The following is a 22538-nucleotide window of genomic DNA, read 5'->3' on the forward strand; positions in this document are numbered from 1 at the left end:
CTTTCGTCATTCAAATACTTAAAGTTCCACATGTTCAAGTATTTTTCCTTGTGATTTTTTAACATGAGACTGATATAAGTTGGAATCACATCTTCGCTCAGTACCAATGTGGACCTCCATAATTCTGAAATGGAAAAAGTTTGGCACAACCAATATGTATCAAGTGATCCTTGGAATGAACTTTAAATTTGTGTCTTTCATTTGTGTTCAGAGGTTTTCTGCTTTTACAAAACTACATTTCACTACACTAGAAAAAACACATCTATGCTACTTTTCCTCATTTATGAACTAAGTAACAGTAATTATTGATTTGAATAAAACTAATTGCAATTGCTGTGAGGTTCAGACTGAGTGCTGCGTCTATTCTATAATATGAAGCAAAAAATAAAGCAAAAAAACAGACACTTCATTAATATTCATGTTTATTTCTTGTTCATCAGGCAATTAATAACAATTTTTTTTACCATATGCAGTTGATCGACAACCAATATTTTCATACATATTTTCATAAATACTTTCTGATGAGTGCAAAAGTTTTCCTTCATCATTTTCAAAGTAAAAAAAAAAAAAAAACAGACACCAAGTCAATGGTGAATTGAGAATCAGGCAGAAAAAAAAAAAAAAAAAAAAAACACCATACAGAGCTTTTTCTGAAATTTTCTGAAACGGTAGAAGCCGTTCATTTAGTAATGAGGAAGCAGGCAGTAAACTGTCTCTTTAATGGCACAACAGAGTTCGCCAAAACACCAATTTCTCTATGTGAAATGTATACAGTCAATCACAAGACCATTAGTCGATTCCAGGTGCCTGCTCACTCAAAACTGTGGAAAAGTGCAGATAGAGGATTCCTTCAAGGGTGTTATGGAGCCCTGTGACAATTAATATCCAAGCATGGGGACGATAACTTTTGCATTCAACTGGCTTATGTATATAAATATATATATAATACATAAAATGTTTTATAAAAATATGAAATCTCAAACGCTTTCATTTTCCTTCCAGTAAGCCCGGATTTACATAAATAAAAGTAAACAAGAATTAATACATTGCATGGTAAGGTAACGTCTTTCACATTTCAGGTTGTAAAAACACAATAAGTAATTGAAAAGACATTAAATAGCTTTAAATACTAGTTACTGTTATTTACGCAAAGATACGTTTGAAATACAGGCAGGAATTAAATAAATTCTTGTCTTTAAAATTCAAATTTCTGTCTACTGCATCTGTGTTCATTGGTGTCCAGTACACACACACACACACACACACACACACACACACACACACACACACACAAATATCCATACACACACTCACACCACCCTAATAAACATCAACCCCCCCACCCCCTCCAACCCAACACACACTCCACACACCCTCAATGAAACCACCCCCCGTACGTATGCATTTACTGACAGTTAGACTTATTTATTTTTTAACGGATGCTATTCAAAAACATAGCAATGTCAGTGTTTTTCAGTGACATGGACATGGCGTTTACTCACGAGTGTATCAGCTACTGGTTTTACACACACTGTAGTAACATGACTGCAGAAACAATTTATCAGTACAGATTTTTAAGATCTTTATGGCAGAATCTTTAATGCTCTTATTTATTGATATATATAAGAATATACATCATAAAAAAATAAGGCGAAATGAACTGATTTGGCGTGTGGAAACGTAGCTAAAGTTTAATTTGGTGTCCTGATGACTTACGCCATTTAAAACACAGACTAGAATATTTTGTCTTTATTTAAAACAGATGCAAATGTGCGCTTGAGTTGCGATTAAACACGAGTTAACTCATGACACTCATGCGATTAAATATTTGATTTGATTGACAGCTCATATATATATATATATATATATATATATATATATATATATATTAGTTACACAAGCAATTCACAGCCATGTCCATGTAGAGTCAGTAATTGCATACCTACAGGAGCTGCCTAATAAAAGGTACAAGTGACTGCTCATAGCTTTTAAAGCTACGTATTTAAAAATGCCACTTTCCCTACTGATGCAGTAAACAGATTTTAAGTTTCAATTTGATACTTGTTAAATTGCTTCTGATGAACACTGAAATAACATTCATTAGATCTCAATCTTCAGCAGGAGATCCTCACACTTCAGTGGTTGTTAAAAAATAAAAATAAAAGAACAAGAACAAGAAAAGAAACATTAGCATTTCCAAGACAAACGGGAAAAGTTATATTCAATATTAAAGTCATATTAAAACAGAATGATCCTGTATTTCACAGGTAGTATTAGAAGGACACTCACGGATATTGTTTGGATCACGTTCTTTGCCTAAAAGACAGATTAGGAACAAACTGTTGTAATAAGCAGAACTGATCCACCATCACTACACTCTCTTTATATCAGTTTACACAATTGATCTCTACAAATGTATCGATTTTTTGAATATGTAAATATGCAAATGTATGTTTTCATTGTTTCTGCTGAACTACATATTTGACTTTTACTAACCAAAGCACTTTTTGTAGACGATGATGACGCCGCCGCCGCCGCCAATGATGACGGCGATGACAACAATGACGACGACAAAGTCAGTGACGTTGTGAAAAGGGACCCCGGTGATGATGACAGTCTGCTCACTTCTGTCATCTTTTCTGCCAGTCCGGCTGCAGTCTTGTCCACAGACATTTTCGCCTTTTAAATCAGAAGAGACTCTTTATTGTCTTCTATGGAAAATCTCCAATTTCACGATTTTAGAATCCATTTTCAAGATTTAAGGAAGGTTTGTAAGTGGGCTGTGGGTGTTAGGTGTGTGTGTGTTTGAATGTTAGAGAGTGTGAGTCACAATAACATAGCAAACAACACACTTTACCTTTTGTCTGCTTCTCCCAATGTATACACTCATTTTTCAGGATCTTTGCATCGTCAACAACTGTGATTGGGTTGCCGTCAGCGGTTAACTTCATATTCGCCATAGAATCATTACAGATAAACACCCACTGGAAATTTACTGAACACACACACACACACACACACACACGTTTGTGCAAAATATAAACGATAATTATTAGATTATACAACTAGCATGGCTTCAAAAAGATGCGTCACCCAAAGGAATTAAAGCTTGAGATGCAAAATGGCAAAAGATTCATGCCAAAAGCAACGTCAGAACATATAACCCTAAGCAAACAAATAAAAATGGCAATTTAAAAAGGACTTTAATTCAGAAGTCACATTCTTAATACAAAACTCATTTGACATATAACCAAAGGCATTTTTTGTAACTGGACTAATCCATGGACAAATTTCTGTGCTGTGGTCCCATAAATCCTGTTTTATTTAATGACAAACAGTATGGCCAGATTTGATATCGTCTGTGTTTTAATTGCACAGTGGTAAAATCATTGTTCTTGAGTATTGTTTCTGCTCAGTGGCATAGAAGTGAGAAAATCGCTGTACAGTTCAAATGTTCTTAAAGCTTTGTGACTTTATTTTATAACTGGTCATTAATGTGTGTTTTTTTAGAGTTTGCAAGTGGGCAAGCTACTGAAATCAATTGAATGCAAGATTTTTTAAAGTTTTTGTTGAATTCTAGAGATCAGCATTCAGTTAAAATCTCACCTTTAGTCTGATTGGAGTCTTTCACTACCGGAGACAAGTGGACAACTAGGTCTTTCAAAACACCTTGGAAACGCTGGGACAGACTTTGACACACTTCCTCTGTCCTGTTCTCCAAAGTCCCAGGGGTGTATAACAAACAGGTGTCATTCATTTTAACAGAAACAGAAACAGATTCTGTGGCATTGGTTTTATCCAGAGTGCCACTGTACCGTATGGAAACACCGTTGGATCCTGGAAAAAAATAAAGAATATACACATGAGACATATGACTACTTTAATAGTAGAAAAATAAGTCATACATTTTCAATCACAAAAAAAAAATTAATTACAGTCATTTTATTACAATTCTCTTTAAAAAAAAAAAAAAAAACTAACTTTTTTGGGGGTATGTTCCTAAAATTTATGTTAATCAGTGTTTAAAATTTTTATTTTTTTTGACAGACGTACAAACTATACAAAATATCAGATATGTACAGTGAGGTCAGGGGCAGGTGAGGATTTGGTTGAGTTATAAGTATAAGTTTACTGACTATAAGTTTATCACTTATAAGTTTATACCTAATGCGCGAGCCAGTGGTGACTCTGGCAACAGAAAACTCTTTAAAATGCGAAGAGGAAGAAACATTGACTCCAAAAAGAACCCGTCCTCATCTGTGTAGCACCGAATGTCCATTCAATACACTTCCAATTTACACATATATGAACCCTGAAGAGGTGAAATTATTAAATTCTAAATAACTCGGTTTGGTTTCCTGACCTGGCTACCCTGATCTCTGGTTTTGACTTTGGACTTTTTTTTTTTCTTGTGGTTTTGCTCTGCCTTTATTGTTCAGTTTGCTTGTTTTGGTTCACAGCATTGTGACATCATAACATAATGAGCGGTGAAGTGACACAACACTAAAGTAATATTAATAAATCACAGCACCTGCTATTGGATGGAATATTATTAGGCAGTAAGTAAACATTTTGTTTCTTAGAGTTGATGTATTAGAAGCAGGAAAAATGGGCGAGAGTAAGGATTTGAGCGAGTTTGACAAGCTTTTCCAAAATGTGCAATATGCGCGTTCCACTGTAGTTCCACACTAATGCACTTCCATACCATCAGATATGCAGCTTTTTGAACTGAGCGTCGTATCTGGATCATGATCATGTATGCCTTCTCCACTGCATGATAGAGCTTTAACATGCATTTGTGGATGACATGTCAAACTGTGTTCACAGAAAATAATTTCTGGAGGCGTTAAAGAGCCCATGCAGTGATTTCTATTACAAAATTATGACTATTAAAATGCAGTGCTGCCTGAAGGCCTGAAGATCACAGGCATCCCATTTGATTTTTGCACTTGTACCTTGTGCACAGAGATTTCTCCAGATTCTTTAAAACTTTGGATGATATTATGTTCTGCAAATGATGAATGAAATTAATTCTGAGAATCTCTGCCTCTCTAAGATACACGATTTTTACTCAATTATTTTACTGAACTGTTGTTAATGAACCTTATTAGTTGCTAAATGTTTCTCTAACGGTTTAATTTTATTAACGCTTTACTTTTTCCAGACTTTTGTTGCCCCGTAATACTTTTTTTGTTCTACGTTTTACAATTTTTTTTAAATGGTCATTTTCTCTTTTTTAAACAAAATACCTTGCAGGCCATGAACATCAATACAATAAAAATAAAAACATTTTTGTGTGACCAGGTACAACTGATCCATGGTCCTGTACCAGTCCATGGACCCGGTGGTTGAAAATGCCTGACTGTGTAAGGAAATATAATGCAAATATGAGGTCTACAATCAGTTCTTTGGTGATATTCACTCAAATAGTTCCAGGATGTGATTATTCCCTGCTCAGTCTAATGTGAGGCAGAGCCTCAATGTGACTTGCTGGAAAAGACAGTCAAACTTTGACAAGAAAAATAATCTTCATAACCTGCTTCACCTGCCTGTCCTGACTGCGTGTGTCTGACAGAAAATCGCAGATAAACTGCAGCCTATACGTGATATTATTATAACGGTATGTAACGGCGTGTCATGGAATGTGAGGGGAAAAAAATTACCCACCTGCTGAGAATCCAACAAAACCTAATGCCAAAATCCAAACTATGCCCTTCATTGTGGTGAAACGCGATCAAATAAGTAAATATACAATAACAAATATGTAACTAACGACGAAAAAAAAACGAAGAAATGTCGACGAGCTCCGACACGTTTGACGGCTAAGAAGGAAAAGAGCGTGTTAGCGTGTTCTAGCACAATCCAGGTAAACCCAGTGCCACGCCTACAAATGTCGCTCAAGTTACAATTCAAATTAAAAGTATTATCGTTAAGTAAGATAAAATTCATGTACATGAATTTGATTAGCAAGCACAGTTAATTAGGTAAGGCCTAAGGATATAAAAAAAATAAACAAACTAAATAAATAAAAACAACAACAACAAAAATTCGACATGTGAAAAACTTGTGTTTCAATAAACCTATAAAACTAGCATAGAATTTGTCACGTTTCCGGTCCCTGTCCACGCCTAACAAAATGGTGTCTCATTGGAATACAGTTCCCAGAATCCTCTGCCTGGGAACTAATTAAAGACTATTCCCAGTTTCCAGCAGGAGGACTATACATGGGACACAGTCACAAACGCACATTGTTATTGTTTTGTCTTTACAAAATATACGTTTATGATTGTTCGCGGCCTGCCACGACCTTGGATTACCCTTTTGTCTTTCCTCTGATATACCTGTTTACTGTTGTTGACCCTGCCTGTTAACCACTCTCATATTAAATCCTGCATTTGCATCCTCTAACTCGGTCTCCATGCCTGTCACGCCATCGTCACGCCATCGTCAAACCAAGTCAACCCGTGTTACAGAATCCTACTGCATGTTTTCGTGATCACAACTGCATCTTCTTGTGATCTTGACATAATGAACGTTAATAAAAAAAAAACATTTCCTCGTGAACGTCCTCTAAAACCTGCTCCTTTGCTGAATACACAGAAGAATGAAGTACATCAAGAACATCATTTAAGATTCATTTGGATATTTGGCATAGAAAAAATCTTTTTGATCACACTCACCAAATCTAAATTCAATTTCACTCTGGATGAAGCAGCCGGCTTTTGTCATTTCAGCCATATACGGGACAACAAACAATAAAATGGAACCACATTCCCTCAGGAACAAGGTTCTACAGGAAACAACAGAAATAACAAACTCATTCATTCTTACATTCATGTATTTATTCATAATCCAACCTCCTGCTGGAGTTTAGAGAAGAAACAAATTGAGAGCATCAGTTCAGATATTTCAACCCCATTAAATAATTCAAGATGTGACACCCAGATGTTCTTAAACCAGACTCTGCCTATGCCCCTGTCCCTGCCCTTGTCCTCTGTTTGACCCAACCCAAACTACAGCAGCTCTTCACTATATTAAATCGCTTTTACCTGCAGATCCCCGGAAGAAATGAATGGTGAAAAGGGATAAGACGTTCATGGTGACAGATTTGTGCTCCATTCCTGCAGAAAAGAAGGAATCTTTCTCGTCTGCACTTTTGGAACCCACTATACTGACTATAGTATACAGACTATAGGCCTGACTATAGTCAATCACAAAAAACTAGCTTTAGTGCTGCCATTAAAAGCATAGTGTGAATAAGATTTCCATGCATAAATATGACCCAAAAAAATTATTACAATGAAAAAATAAATAAATGGTGAAACACGTCTGCTGAAATGTCAGATTCTTCTTAAACTCTTCTAATTTCTGTATCTTGTGCTCTGCATTCAGGTTTTTCAGCTTCTCCTGATGTTTTGTCTCGTAGTTCATCTTAGATTCAATTCCTTAATTACCAGCAGTGTCAGTAATCATCTACTCAGCGTCAACTTTTCTATTCACCACTGTGAGGCGCTGTTTCACGATAAATGTAAAATAGAGTTGAATACATCAACAGAAGCTCCACTTGATTGACGCTGGAATGTTCCCAGGTAGTCTAGTGCTTAGTATGGCAGCTGAAGCGCTGCATTATGAGATCTGTAGTTTGTGTTATCAGCGCTTCATATCGCCGGGACATTAATAACAATAACAATAATAATAGATCTTTATAAAATCATCTGAGTTTGACTCCCCTGATCTATGTGAAGACACTGATCATATTAATGATTTCTCACAATAATTACCAACAATGTAGTGTTGGTAATAATTATTAAAAGTTGATGAAAAAAAAACCCCACAGAAACACACGAAATGCATGCATGCATTAATATGTTCATGCATTTCGTGTGTTTCTGTGGGTTTTTCATCAATGTTTCTGAAACTATGTGTATTATGTGTAATGGCTCTGGGAAAAGATGTAAATAATAGCAGTGATTTTGAGTATAAATGTATTTGTGAAGCTAATTGTAAAGGTGACTGACACCATGTGGGTTTTATGGTGTGTTTTGAGCAGCAATAAAAGAAAAATCTCTCTCCGTTATGACGTCACATGGCGTCTGTTGTTTTCATAAAAGCAGTTGCTTTTGGAGTTGGTGGTCATTCGATCCCATCGATCACTGGAGGTAATTTGGTTATTTGATCCTCTAAGCGATATTAAGGTTTAAGTCTGCGCTTGTAACTGAAAACAGGGCGGAGTAAAAATAATATCGGCGGTGGGTTGTTGTTACACGCAGCTTCCACTGGGTGTCAATGTGGTGATGTTTTTACAGCTTGTAGAGCAAATTATTAACTCCTGATTCTCGTCAACACTGGAAACGGGGAAATCAGTAGACAGAAAAAACTCGTCTACATGTTTAATGTAGAACTGTATTTTTTTTACATGCCATTATGTGTACGACGGCGTCTTGGGACCACAATAGGATAGAAAAAAATACCCCATACTGACCCTAATTTTTTAATTTGGTGACAATAACTCATTTACCACAATGTAACATTGTAACAAACATGTAACATGTAACAAAAAAAAATGGCGGATGATCAGCGTAACCTTCACAACCTACACAATAATGTTGATCCTTTTAGTTTTTAACCAAATAAATGCACAATAAATGCTATGTGAAAGTATTGGTGAGAACTGGTATGACTTACTCACCTGCTGGAATACATTTATAATACATTTATAATAAAACCAAATTTATTGTTAATGTTCCACAGAAGTAGGCTGAAAATGGAACCCATAAAAGTTCCTGATGATCACACACCATGTCCTGGAAACAAATCTTTGGTTTCAGGTGCAAATCAAACACACACACACAAAAAAAAAAAACTCCTGAAGAACTTGAACATTTTGAACATTGTAGAATAAACAGCATGTATAAGATATAGAGTTGTATAGAATTATATCTCTAACTGAGGTTTTGATTCTAGACGTGAACGTCGTGGATCAACCTCAAATACCTCAAGAGACACTTCTGTTTCCAGGTCCTCTTATGAGGTGAGACCCGCATTCCCTTCTCCTAAAGTCTCTTCTGCCTCCTACACTCATAATAATCAGCAGTGTTTTAAACTATGCAACTGTGCATGGAGATCGACATAAAACAGCTGTTCTAACATCTGTTGCAGGGATACAATGCAGAAAAATAACCTGATCCAGTTTATCCTTCAGACACAACAGTTGTGTCTCCAACACAACCAAGTGGAGAACTATTTCTTTTGGCAGATCATGGAACTGTCCTGCAATGAGAATGGAGTATGTACAGAGCTGAGCTTCTTCTTAATCATAATCTGTATATAAATGAATGTAGTACAGTTGTAATATAACGCTATTGACATTGAAGTGATACGAATTGACGTGTAATTTTACTGATGTTTCTCTCCGACAGAAAGTGAATATGTGTAAAATCGCTCCTCTCCTCTTCAATGGTTACAGCATGCTGAAGAAGAAGGCAGCAGAGGTCTGTATATCACTCCTCAGTATCAGCATCTGTCTGATTGTGTCACTGTGCAATGCTTTGTATCAGTATTATGTGGACTTACGTCTTCTACAGCTCAACATGAACCTCAAGACCTGGTGCATTCCTCTGGTGCAGCTTTTGTACTCCTCAGGGTTGGATGATGAGCGCAGAGAAGCTGTGATTATAATGGGAGATGATTTAGGTATGAATATACTCCACAATAACAGCGTTTTTTTCTGAAATTGACATGTACATTAAGTGTCCTGGATCCCTGATCTTCTCATGCATGGTCACTCTTATCTGCAGCCTCCAGAGGTCTGATCTCCGCAGCGCACCTCTGCTACGTGCTGGCAAAAGTGGAGCTGGGGTCACGCAGCCAGTTTCAGCTGATCGGATGTGACAGGTATTGTGTGTGTGCGTGTGTGTGTGTGTGTGTTTGTGTGTGTGTTTGTGTGTTTGGTTTTTGCTACTAACAATTATTTTCTTGACACCAGAATACCATTTGGCCTCATGGTCCAGGAACAAGCCTTCATAAGAACCGAGATGTACGAATACATTCTGTCGATCTCCTCAGGACTTGCACAGCCGAGCTTCCAGGTTGGAATTGACCTTCATTTGGTTTTTCATGGCCATTGATCTGTCAGATTCAACCAGTTCACTGAGAATGATTGCTTCTGTCTCTTTTAGATCTTCAAGTTATGCCATGCCAGCAGGTTGGCTATGTATGGTCAGTTGGATTTGGCCCGTGAATACTGCAAGACCATCGCTATGGCAGCCCTCTCTTTCCCCGACAGCTTCAAAAGGACCTTTTACAATCGCCTTCTTTCGGTAAACAAGACAACTAATAATTGAGATTATGGTTGCCAGGTTTTCAATTGAAAGTTCAATCTTTCACCACAAAAATATTTTTTTCCTTTTCTCTCTTGTAGATGTCTTTAAAACTGTTTGAAGGGAACAGAACAAAACCTGACTGGCTGATGGACATCTGGCAGCTGCGAGACATTAAATTAGCGGATGCCAAATTAAATATTCATATATACGAATGCTGCCGGAAACCTGGCAAGAACCTCACTTTGAAGCCTCCTAACCCAGGTATGTTAGCATCACGTACAATAGCATGTAACTCAGTGACTCTTAAATCAAAGCATACACACGGAGACACGTGCACAGAAATAGCACTGGAAAGGAAGAACTTTTGAGTTTATCAGAAACTTCAGAAATAAATAAAAAAACACCTCTCAGTACAGGTGAGTAGAGTTAATCATCTTAAATGCTAAATCTGTTTTACAGGTGTGTTTCATTCATGGTACACCGTTGGAGAGGCACTGGGGAGGGACACGTCTTTGCAGGCATTCGGAATAAAGACGGTAAAACGGTAAATGTTCTCTTCATAATCTTTTCGCTGTCTGACCATTATAGCTGCGGTTTTTAAAAAATGGGGTCCCACCAGGGCAGGTCCTGCTTGTGTAGTGGCATTTAAAATTCCTATGCAATGTTGGCTTGAAGAACCTACTGTTGATGTTTTGTGTGTGAACAGGTCGCCATTAAATACATTGACAAGAAAGGCAATGCCAGACTCACAAGCGTTGTAAGTAAACATACACGGCACTTTATAGAGGCTATAAAGTTGTCACTGTTGCACCAGTTGTACTGACCCAACCAAACATTTTCCAACGTATCATCTCTATTGGTGTAGATTCGATTCACACTGCAACTGCAACTTCGTTGTCATTTCAGCCCAGTAGGATGTACGAGGTTCCTTTGGAGGTGGCGCTGATGAAGGCTGTGTCGGCTCAACCTCGCTGTAACAACGTGTTAACTCTGTTCGACTGGTTTGACATGCCCGATCACATCATCATGGTCCTGCAGCATCCCAGTCCCTGTATGAACCTCAGCGACTATCTTCAGCTTCAAAAGAATCCTCTGTCTGAAGCACAGGCTCGTGAAATCATGCGGCAGGTGGTTTGGGCGACTCGTCACTGCGCCGCTCGCGGGGTGATACACCGTGACATCAAGGCAGACAACCTCCTCATAAACACTGAGACGCTGGTGGTCAAACTAATCGATTTCGGCTGTGGTGATTGGCTGTTGGACACGCCCTACACAGATTATGCAGGTAACATCGTAACGGATATCCGAGAGAATCAAATGGAACGTAGTGGTGAAGTGTGATTGTGATCATTTTTGTGACATTTGCTGATGGTCTTTCCCTCTTTTACTTTCAGGTACAAATTTTTTGGTGCCACCGAGTTTCTATTACACGGAAAGTATATGGGCATTCCTGCTACCATCTGGAATCTGGGCATCGTCCTGTACAACTTGTTGACCGGAGACTTCCCTATAAAAATAGACAATGATTTGTACTTTGGGCTCCTAAATCTTCAGCCTGACGTGTCTCCAGGTGAGTCCACGAAGAGAAACCTTTCAGCAGAACAAGTGGAATTGTATCAGTTTGTGTTTGTATCTCACCCTCTGTCTCATCGCTGCTCACACAGAGTGTTTCGAGCTGATAATGTGGTGCCTGGAATTGAACCCAGAATTGCGTCCCAGTTTCGAGGACATCTTTGGGCATGAGTGGTTTGAAGGTGGAGTTCAGGACAATGTCCAGGTAAGACAGTTAGAGACGTGTAGATCTCATTCCTATGAGCTTCTGTAACAGAGACAGGTGATTTATGTCATAATATCAAGAACATGTCGTTACATGAAAAAACTAAAGTCACACATTTTATTATGCTTTATTTTATTATTATTATTTTGCAGATCCTTCTGAAACCAACAGTTTGATTTGCACACATAAAGACCCAAACACACCAGAAGAGAAGTAAAACATAAAAATACAGGAAAGCAAATAACATGACAGGAATAAAAATGATCATTATTACTAAACTAATAATTTCAAATAAAGGAAAGAGCAAACTGATATATGTTGTGGTGTCTGTTCCTTTTACACCAATGTGCCTTCGCGATGCTATGGCAGATGCTTACCGTTGTTAAGTCTTTAGTTATTTTCAGGATGCCGCAATCTGCTGTTGACCCTACCAGAGTTTTTTACCACAGGATTTATAGTAAAAGTGATACACCATGACATCAAGTCCAACAACTTTGAAGAACATGTTTACTGGGCAAGAGAACCTGCTGGGTGACTTTGGTATTGAACATGTTGGATCATGTTCAATACCCTTCACTAGCTCTCTTTATCTGAACCTGTACCATCCAGGTTTATAGCTGGTGTGTTACAAATGAATTTATATATAGTTGGATAAGCAGTAAAAACACTGTGGTTTTAATTTATTTTTTAAATGATTAAATAGTCTAATTATACAAATATGTGATTTCGAGAGGGTTCAGTTTTAGGTTGGTGAATTAAAACCACCATCGGAGGTGAAAGACACACTCAAGGATGAGCCTCAGGACTTTTTAAAACACGGCTGCACAGGTGAGGTGGTGTCACGTTTCTAAAAGTCCATGTCACATGACTATATAATCACGTGGCTTTAAACCAAAATTAAAGTACATAAGTGAACATACAATAAGGTGAAGCTTGATGAAAGTAAAAAAATAAACCAAAATTGAGTAAAATATGCGATAAATAAGGTAGAAGAACCTTTTTTTGTATTATTAAGCAGGAATCCTTTCTTGTCACATATGTAGAATTTTAATATTTGCCTATTTTACAGAAACTACACTCAGGCATTCTGGACCAAATGTAAGATGTAGCGTATGATCATTTCCAGCAGAACCTTTACTCCAGAACCTTTACTGTGTTTTTACTGTTTATACAATGGACTTGAAAGTCAGGAGAAAAGAGTAGATTGTTAAACCTGCGTACACTGTGTTTTTATTAGAAGTAAAAGATGTAGAAAAGACAAACGATAGGTGAATAATTACATGAATAATAAATATGTAAATGAGTCAGATGTTCCAAATGTTTAGTTACTTTTTCATTTACAATTGCATTGTGTTTTTAAGCAAGTGTTGTCCACTGCATAGGACTGAAACACTGTACATTGGTGCAGAGTGTTTTGTAAAGTGTTTCTTTAACACAGAATGCAGAATTATATATATAATATATTATCTTTCATATGACCCCAGTGTAAAAAAGTTCCAGATGTTCATATGTATGTATGGAATGTGGTGTCAGCCTTTATTTTGACATTCCTGGAAAGCAACATTTTTGGGCATGACAGTTATAATGGAGGTTCTACTTCTTCTCTTTACTCTCTTAAATATTAATCTGTCATCAGCAGGTAAGTTTAAAATGATCATTTGATTAAAAGCTACATGCTAAAATGTAAATATTTGTGAAATATTGACAGTAGAGGACGATTGTGCAATTTTTCGATCTCACACTGCACTTAAGGAACACGCAAGTGTGTGTTCCAGTGCCTGCAGATCTCAGGTCTTGCAAAGTCTCAGGTCTTTGCAAAGTCTCAGGCCCAGAGCCTACAAAGCCCACTTTAGTGGCTTAAAAATCGATTTCAAATGAAATGCAGATTTAAGCTTTAATTCAAATTTGTGTTAATAAAAAATTGAATAATTTATTTTGGAATTACATAACCGCCGCCAACCCCCTTCACCCCTTCCCCAATTTTCACAGGTTTAAAATTAATTAGGACAAACTAACATAAACCACTTTTCAATTTTAACAAGGATTTTTGAGTGGATGATTGACATTATTATGTGAGTGCTAGTGGCATTGTTCTAAAGTATGTATCCTGATGTAGATTTGTATATGATAAGTTACAAAAAAAAAAACATTGGCCTTTTCACAGTCCCACACACTTTGTGGTACCGCTATACTGCCATCACATCTGGAGGAACCTTCCCAGAGTTCACTGTTGTTGGTCTGGTGGACGGAGAGCAGTTTGTCCACTACGATAGCAACATTAGAAGATGATTCCAAAGACAGAGTGGATCAAGAAGATTGGAACTTCTTATCCACAGTACTGGGAGCAGGAAACACAGCGCATGCAGGATCAACAAGCGCACTTCCAAAACAGCATGAATATAGCGATGCAAAGCTTTCGTCACACTGCAGGTGATTAGCTTTAAATATTAAATGCATAAGACAAGGTCATATTTGATCAGCTTTCAAGCTCTACATACAGATGTTTTAATGTGTGTGTGTGTGTGTGTGTGTGTGTGTGTGTGTGTGTGTGTGTGTGTGTGCGTTTGTACCTGCAGGAGTTCATACACTACAGAGGATGTATGGCTGTGAACTTTATGATAATGGCACCAAAAGAGGACACGATCAGTTCGGATATGATGGAGAAGATTTAATCAGTCTGGACATGAGCTCTCAAACCTGGACTGAAGCTTCTATTAGAGCTCGGACCTTCATGAATAAGTGGGGTTCTTTAGGAATCAATCCTAAATTCCAGAAGAGCTACCTGGAGATGGAGTGTATTAGTTGGTTAAAGCAGTACCTGGGTTACAGCAGGGATACACTGGAGAGGAAAGGTACACACACACACACACACACACACACACACACACACACACACACACACACACACACACACACACACACATGCTGATTTCCTTCAAAGCAGAAACTAATTTAAGAATGCTGCTTTGACACACACCAACATTTGCCTTTTTTATATATTGTACACACCAATAATTGAATGAAGTTACATATTATATATTTAAGTTGAATAGATTTTATTTACCTTATGTTGTATTTGATGGATTCGAAATGAAGCTAGAAGTAGTGAAAAAGAAGTAGCAAGAAAAACTTTCTACTGACAAGAAGATACAATACCTTTTCAGTTCGCTGCCATTTGCGTTTTAACTTTCCTTGACTGCGTGTTTCTACAGTTCGTCCCGAAGCATCGTTTTTCCAGAGGGATCCATCTTCTCCAGAGGTGGTGTGTCATGCTACAGGTTTCTACCCCAATCCAGTGGACATCTCCTGGCAGAAGGACGGACAGGTGGTACATGAGAACGTGTTGCTCGGAGAGACGTTACCCAACGGGGATGGAACCTTCCAGAAGAGGATTGTTCTGAAAGTCTCGGCTGAGGAGCTGCAGAAACACAACTACACCTGTGTGATTCAGCACAGCAGCTTGGAGAAGGAGATGGTGCTGCCTTTCGAGAGATTCGGGAACGAGCGCGGAATCCTGAAAGGTCGGAGAAACACTTTCCTATAAATCTACACATTTAGTGAAAGCTGATTTGCTGATGCAGCAAATAATAAAGACACTGTGTTGATTTAACAGATGTTGGATCAGATGTTGGAGCAGATGTTGGATCGGATGTTGGATCAGATGTTGGATCAGATGTTGGATCAGATGGAGGAGCAGATGGAGGAGCAGATGGAGGACAGATTGGGACCATCGTTGGTGTGGTCGTGGCTCTTGCTGTTTTAATTGCTGGTTTTGCTGGAATTGTGGTCTGGAAGAAGAAGAACTCTAGTGAGTGGAGGAAGAGGCAGATGAGAAGTTGCCTTAGAACAGATTTTCACTTTCCAATTTTGGATTTAAATCATGTTTTACATTTTATGAAGTTGAAATGATAAATTAGACACAACAATAATCAGATTCTGATAAAACACAGATTTTATATAAAAAAAAAATTTAGTCCATCCATTAATATTCCATCATCTGTTTTTCAGGATTCAGACCTGTTCCACCCAGATCTTGTAAGTGAATCTTTATGATCCATAAATTTTTAAATTCACTACAGTGTTTAGTTGCAGTCTTTTGAATTCACTTTTTGATAAATTTTTTTTTACAGCCCTTTGAAGGAGAAACTGTGCGTGTTCCTGCTGCAGTGAGACATCATGATGTTTACAGTCTTCTTACAGTTGTTGTGGTTGTTTGTGGGTCAAATATATGATACAGTTTTTTAAAAAATCGACTCATCTATTGTATCCTCTTTCAGGTTGCAGCTCTGTTTTTTTTTGTCAAAGCCTCGTAGATGGACAAATATTATTCATTATATAGTGGATGTTTGGTTTTATTTCTGTAATTTGGTTATATATATGTAATTTGGATTTTGTTGTCATTCTGTTGAGTATTTCACTCTTACATATTGTATTATGGTATCAGGAAAATGGACCTTTTGTATTAACAGAGGATGAAGTATTAGGTATCAGGTATTAGGTATTACTTTTTTTTTTGATGACCTTAATCTGTTTTTTGTTTACACTCTGCTAAACTGGTGCTTTTTTAAAATTCATGCTAATAAAAAATAAGCAGAGCAAAATGAGTTGATTTTTTTTTTCTCTGAGTAACTCGTACGCCTATTACGCGTTATTTAAGAAAGCTAACAAACTAGCTTAACAAAAGAAACATTTTAGCAGTAAACGTTGGCGATTCTACAAAATGGCACGTAGAGCAGCAGGATTTCTGCCACCGCAGTTTTTGTTTGAAGGGTCTGAAGATAAACATGACCTTTGTGAAACAAGATTTCTAGACGATTTACTTCAAAGTTAAAATAAACAATTTCATGAGCCCTTGTCGATGCTAACGCAGGACAGCTAGTGGAAGACAGACGGAAGAATGCTGATTAAAAAAACTTATAGATGATAAAAGCCTATTGTTGATAAGACATGAAGCTGCTGATGATGGCAGAAAAATCCTAAAAATAATGAAAGAGCATTATAAATATGTACATGTTAACTCAGTTACACATGACAGACAACGAGAGTGTTACTGATTATCTAATGAAAGCAGAGAACATTATCACAGCACTGAAAGATGTGTGAGAAACCATGAGTGATGGGTCGACTACAGCCAAGATTCTCCACGGACTAGCAGATTCTTTTAAGCCGCTAGCCATCCACCTAACACAAAATGAGGACACACCAAAAGAATCACCTCCAATTTACAACCCTTCACACATGATTGAGTCAAAAAGTGAAATGCACAAATTTGCCAGATGTAAACAAAGAACCTGGAAGAAGCAAGCATGCAAAACAAGCATGCAAAACAAATACCATCCTAGCAACACTGAAATGAGATCCGTTAACCCTAATGCAAGTCAGGCCTTAACGTGTAAACATTTCACTGAGGTATAAATGCTAAATGTGTACATTTCGGCTGAGGATTTAATATCATGTTTGCAGAGCGTACTTGCCTTCCACCTAGTGGCCATTAAGTGAACTGCATCATAAATAGGCCGCCACTAATAAGCATCCAAAAGGCCAGTACGAAACGAAAAATATTTGTTTTACTGATGCGTCAAGTCTCAAATCAAGCACCAAAATCCGATATGATGCACATATCCGGCAATTTAAAGTCTTCATGCTCATGTTTCGTTTCACAGATGATAAACATACATTTGCATAAATCAATATCAATCAATATTTGTCCATGTCCATGCTGAATAGAGTATTAAAAACTTTAAAAAGAATAATCTCAGGTACATTTAAAAAAGAAAAAAATGTGCAATTAAGTTCCGATTAATCGACAGTTAACTAATGACAATCGTGCGATTAATATATAGTCCTAAAATATATATATATTTCAGTTTGTGAATAATTGCACCATTTTAGGCTTTTTCCCCCTTCACACAATATGACGTTTTAGAAAGTACTTATTTGTAGTTCTTTTTACATATTTATTAAGACATTCATTAACAAGTATATACATTAAAACCCTTTTTTATATATCGAATACAAATTATATTATTGCCCCACTGACATTTCAGTGGCACAGGCCTCCTGCAATACCACTGTAAACCTCTAGGGGGCAATAAAAAGACAATTAGAGCTAAGACGGCTTAAAACATTTCGTATTGTATTAAAACATTTTTTTTTTGACGAATGATCTTTTTTTTTTAAAGAAAAATGTTTAAGATGATTTTATTTATACACACCACTAATGTATTTAATGTATAAACTCCTCTTTATACTAATGCATACAAAAGAAACGTGTCAAATGAACACTATGGTAATGTTTGCTATTTTACTTATATATCAAGATAACGAAATGATAAAAATGGTCAGATGTGAATATTTTCAAAACACACTAATGACTCAATTTCCTGCAAAAAAATTATAAAATTATGAGATTTAACAAATTATTTTGCCTAAAACTCCAAACAGATTAGAAAACATTTCTATTTGATCGGTAAGATTTGATGGGACACGCAGTTCTCACACAACATCAGCATCAGTGAGCAGTTTTTATTCCCAGAGTCTCTACAAATCAATTTTATTACACTGGAAGATTTCATACAAGGTGTTAATAGTAAAAAAAAGTTAAAAGTATACAAATGTATAGAATACAAAAAAAAATCAAGAAATTCTCTTGAATGACACAATTTCATATTCTATTATTGTGACTTTATAAATGATAGAATTTTCTTACACAGATCATCATCATGTTTTATCTGATTCTTGTTTAAGTGCACAGTAAATGAACTGTAAGATTACATACAATCATCACTGCGTGACAGAAGAATAGACAACATGTTCATCCAGGGTTTCATCATGTCTCTTTCTCCTCTTGGTTTTCTTTTTTGAGAACTTCAGTGCAGCGTAATGCAGCGTGTTCGAGTCAGAATCCTGCAGCCACACACACAAAACACACACACACACACACACACACACACACACACACACACACACACACACACACACACAAAACACACACACAAAACACACAAAACCCACACACAAAACCCACAACACACACACACACAACACACACACACACACACACACACACACACACACACACACACACACACACACACACACACACACACACAGAACACACACACAAAACACACACAAAATACACACACAAAACACACACACAAAATACACACAAACAGAATAAAAAATACATTCAGTGTTTTTCCTTTAGATGTTTGGAGATGATAAATTCGGCTAATGCAATCAAAGTTATTGTATAATGTTATTGTTATTTCATTATACATCAAGAACTCAAACACAAATCACTTACAAATGAACAAGTTTTTTGTCAGTGGAAATTTTTTTATATAACTAATAAACCATATATATTTTTATTACGTTATATAAATTCACACTGAGAAATTTCACTCGTGGGAATTCCTACAGTAAAAAGTTTGAGAATTGCTGTTTTAAAGAACCTAAGAAATTGCATTCATTTCAGATAAAAATAAATAAATAAATAAATAAATAAATAAAATTATAAATATATCTATATATATCTATATATATCTTCTATATCATTTTTTTTTTACTTCTGACATGAAAATAAAGCACAGCACCAATCTCTCTCTATTATGAAAAAAACTATAGATAAATAATTATGACTATTATTAAAAAAGTTGAAATTATATTTATTATTTAAACATAAAAATAAAATGATAAAAAAATTCATAAACTACCATAATGGTAAAACAAAATCTGTATATGTCCTGCAGCCAAAAGGAAAACATAAAAAAAACTTATATTTTGAATTGAATTCTAAATATTTACTAAAAAGCTGCTTTATTGGCTGCTATAAAGTTCTGAATAAATTATATTACAGGTTTAATGCTAATATAATTTTTTTTTTATAATAAAAAAATGTTAATGTCTTTTTTTTTATTATCTTTTCAAGATAGATAGATAGACAATTAGATTTAGAGATAGATAGATAGACAATTAGATTTATAGATAGATAGATAGATAGATAGATAGATAGATAGATAGATAGATAGATAGATAGATAGATAGATAGATAGATAGATAGATAGATAGAAATATTTAGGTATTTCACATTCAAAGTCTTTATATAGATTGTAGTTGGGAATAAATATATACGAGGTAGAAGCCTGTAAATCAGTGAAACACAAGTGTGTGTAGTGTAAATAGTTCCAAACATTCACTGATGGTGTTTCTTGGTGTTTAGCTTTCTAATTGTTTTAATAAACATTATTTTATATACAAAATATTTCTGATTTAGAGTTTAAATTAGTTGGTAGTATCAGATTTACCTCATGATCTTTTGTTTCAGCACCTAAACCAACACAACAGATACATTATTATTATCATTATTATTATTATTATTATTATTATAGGAATAATATTTTTACCTCCATGTGTGTTTCTGTGTTTGTGCTTTAGTAGGATGAAGATCAGGACACTGAGAAGAATCACAACTACTAAACCAAACACCGCGTTCAGCACAAAGATCAGAGTCGTAGAGAAGCAACCTGAAAACATTCAAGAAAAATGTACTGATCATTAAACTTAAATTTTATTATAATTTACAAATGTACAAAAAGCCTGTGGTAGAATAAAAACATCAAACCTTTCTCTTTGTTTTCAGTAACAATAGTTTGATTTACTCCTGAAACATAAAACATTATTTTAATAATCTCAAATTCTCAGTGAAGTTTTACTGCATTTATTTAATTTATAGAAATGTACCTCTGACGTGTAAATATGTCGAGTTTCTGAAGGTCAGTTTGTTTAGTGCCATGGTGCTGCAGTAATACAGTCCTGTATCAGAGACGTTCAGTGCAGTGATGGTGAGAGACGTGTTCTCAGGCTGAACAAACATCACCAGGCGCTCGGTGTCTTTATAGAAGTAACAGGGCGGTGGGGGGAGGGGTGTTTGGTAGGTTGATGATGTGTGTGTGATCTCTTTTTAATATTTCACAGAGACACCAGTGAGACATTGCATAGAAATCAATTTTATTTCTTGGCTTTTTCTCCTGAGAAAAAAAACTCTTGAGTTACAGTAGATTATCTGCTGAATTGATATTAATAATTAATAGCAATAGTAAATAAATAAATAAATAAATAAATATGGAAAGAAAGGAAGTGCAGATTAATTAATACACACTACTGAGTTTAGTCTGAGAGTAGGGATGTATAATTGAGATCATGTTTGATTTGATCCTCTCTAAAATGATGTAAAGAAAAGTACACTGGTGATTTTTCTAGTGTTTTCTTTTGACCTCTTTCACTGAAGTCAAACAAATTAGAATGGAATGATTATAAATGTACAGTAAAAAAAATCACACTTGTTCCTTATATTTGAATGGTAATATGAGTATTATTTATAGGTATAATAATATGCATATGTACATATGTTGGTAAGTGAAAAATGTGAGAAAGTAGCTGGTGCATGGTCAGAATGATCAAACGCAGGTGAGAGTATCTGCAGTTGTGCGTGCAATTGTCAGGTCTGTGGTTGGAAACTATTGAAAGCATGAAAGAAACAGTTGCTGCATGTGTTTGAAGGAAGACATGCGGTTTTAAAAGAAGACTGAGCCAACATGACAGTTGACCAGAGGTGGAAAGTAACAAATTACATTTCATTTTTTTTTTTTTCTGTAATTGAGTAGGTTTTTTTTTTTTTTGCATACTTTTACTTTTTAAGTAGTTATTAAAACCTGTCATTTTACTTTGACTTAGGTATGCTATGTTGGAAGTATTGTACCGAGTAAACAAACAAATAAATAAATGAATAAGAATAATGTAAGGGGGGTAAAATCGTTTCCCAGAAACTACAAGACAGTGATGTAGACCCAGTTGAAAGCAAAATGCCATAACAAACATCTGGTCATATTTAAGTGACTACATTGACTTTAAATTCAAGAAAGTCACCAGTCTTATTATGCAAAAGCATTATGAGCTGTGTTTGCAGAAGATAACTGATCCGGCAGCTTATACAATCTCGTCATCAAACCCGCTCAAGCATGTAGGTCAATAATAATAACTTATATCGTTAAATTACAAAGTTGCTGTACAGTGTGACATTGCTAATATTGAGTTGGAAATTTAACGGGGAATGCGCGGAAAATTGTCACTGCATAATAAAGCTCTATTACCAGTGTGACGATTTAAATGTCATGAAATGTATGGTTATATTTTAGAGTAGATCTGCTGATGTTGCGTTAGATTTGAGCCTTACTGTATAATCACACTTTTATTAAAAATGCAATGTCCAATCAAGGCACTTTTGATTCGTCACGTTTCTCTCTCACACACTGCGTTTTTACGGGGAGAATCGTACAACCTACTGGTTAGTTTATGCAATTACATGCATTACCCTCATACCTACTTAACTGTACTAAACCTTGTGTTTTCTGCATGGCCGAATGTACGCTGTATAA

At 36.0% G+C, this 22538-nt stretch overlaps 4 protein-coding genes and 1 long non-coding RNA gene across 6 annotated transcripts; 3 read left to right on the forward strand and 2 right to left on the reverse strand.

Annotated features, from left to right (window-relative positions):
- Positions 1 to 2491: 2491 nt before the first annotated feature.
- LOC124381004 lies at positions 2492 to 5812 on the reverse strand. The gene is made up of 4 exons (XM_046842367.1): positions 5668 to 5812; positions 3607 to 3837; positions 2858 to 2995; positions 2492 to 2679 (listed from the first exon to the last, which is right to left on the reverse strand). The coding sequence occupies exons 1-4, from the start codon at positions 5717 to 5719 to the stop codon at positions 2492 to 2494; spliced, it is 609 nt and encodes a 202-aa protein (XP_046698323.1). The 5' UTR covers positions 5720 to 5812.
- Positions 5813 to 7848: 2036 nt separating this feature from the next.
- Positions 7849 to 11417, forward strand: LOC124380946. Its single transcript, XM_046842284.1, has 13 exons — positions 7849 to 8159; positions 8752 to 8828; positions 8965 to 9031; positions 9160 to 9286; positions 9420 to 9491; positions 9585 to 9693; positions 9798 to 9894; positions 9986 to 10088; positions 10179 to 10319; positions 10421 to 10583; positions 10782 to 10866; positions 11029 to 11079; positions 11229 to 11417. The coding sequence occupies exons 1-13, from the start codon at positions 8077 to 8079 to the stop codon at positions 11266 to 11268; spliced, it is 1215 nt and encodes a 404-aa protein (XP_046698240.1). The 5' UTR covers positions 7849 to 8076; the 3' UTR covers positions 11269 to 11417.
- LOC124380999 lies at positions 9605 to 12583 on the reverse strand. 2 transcript variants are annotated; one of them, XR_006924761.1, is made up of 3 exons: positions 12477 to 12583; positions 11961 to 12141; positions 9605 to 9666 (listed from the first exon to the last, which is right to left on the reverse strand). It is a non-coding gene; the product is annotated as an uncharacterized LOC124380999 (long non-coding RNA). The 2 variants fall into 2 exon arrangements; XR_006924760.1 differs by lacking the exon at positions 9605 to 9666 and adding an exon at positions 11700 to 11829.
- LOC124380989 (serine/threonine-protein kinase pim-3-like) lies at positions 11691 to 12398 on the forward strand. Its single transcript, XM_046842360.1, has 3 exons — positions 11691 to 11892; positions 11987 to 12099; positions 12252 to 12398. Exons 1-3 carry the CDS (start codon positions 11691 to 11693, stop codon positions 12273 to 12275), a joined length of 339 nt encoding a protein of 112 aa, XP_046698316.1. The 3' UTR covers positions 12276 to 12398.
- Positions 12584 to 13623: 1040 nt separating the features above from the next.
- Positions 13624 to 16684, forward strand: LOC124380950 (H-2 class I histocompatibility antigen, Q8 alpha chain-like). The gene is given in 8 exon segments (XM_046842294.1): positions 13624 to 13738; positions 14264 to 14377; positions 14380 to 14529; positions 14676 to 14951; positions 15312 to 15620; positions 15713 to 15907; positions 16108 to 16134; positions 16230 to 16684. Coding segments are annotated over 8 exon segments (1146 nt in total). The 5' UTR covers positions 13624 to 13671; the 3' UTR covers positions 16238 to 16684.
- Positions 16685 to 22538: the final 5854 nt, after the last annotated feature.

This window comes from Silurus meridionalis, chromosome 27 (assembly GCF_014805685.1).
Source record: "Silurus meridionalis isolate SWU-2019-XX chromosome 27, ASM1480568v1, whole genome shotgun sequence".
Classification (NCBI taxonomy): Eukaryota; Metazoa; Chordata; class Actinopteri; order Siluriformes; family Siluridae; genus Silurus; species Silurus meridionalis.

What these genes read in the sequence shown, in the direction of transcription:
- LOC124380946 (XM_046842284.1), top strand. Translation starts at nt 8,077, where the DNA reads ATGACGTCACATGGCGTCTGTTGTTTTCATAAAAGCAGTTGCTTTTGG. An exon ending in GATCCCATCGATCACTGGAG is followed by an intron (nt 8,160 to 8,751) that starts GTAATTTGGTTA and finishes AATGTTCCACAG; the next exon opens with AAGTAGGCTGAAAATGGAAC. An exon ending in TTGCACAGCCGAGCTTCCAG is followed by an intron (nt 10,089 to 10,178) that starts GTTGGAATTGAC and finishes TGTCTCTTTTAG; the next exon opens with ATCTTCAAGTTATGCCATGC.
- LOC124380989 (XM_046842360.1), top strand. Translation starts at nt 11,691, where the DNA reads ATGGTCTTTCCCTCTTTTACTTTCAGGTACAAATTTTTTGGTGCCACC. An exon ending in TCAGCCTGACGTGTCTCCAG is followed by an intron (nt 11,893 to 11,986) that starts GTGAGTCCACGA and finishes CTGCTCACACAG; the next exon opens with AGTGTTTCGAGCTGATAATG. An exon ending in GAGTTCAGGACAATGTCCAG is followed by an intron (nt 12,100 to 12,251) that starts GTAAGACAGTTA and finishes ATTATTTTGCAG; the next exon opens with ATCCTTCTGAAACCAACAGT.
- LOC124381004 (XM_046842367.1), bottom strand. Translation starts at nt 5,719, where the DNA reads ATGAAGGGCATAGTTTGGATTTTGGCATTAGGTTTTGTTGGATTCTCA. An exon ending in AGACTCCAATCAGACTAAAG is followed by an intron (nt 2,996 to 3,606) that starts GTGAGATTTTAA and finishes GTGTGTGTTCAG; the next exon opens with TAAATTTCCAGTGGGTGTTT. An exon ending in TTGGGAGAAGCAGACAAAAG is followed by an intron (nt 2,680 to 2,857) that starts GTAAAGTGTGTT and finishes CTGATTTAAAAG; the next exon opens with GCGAAAATGTCTGTGGACAA.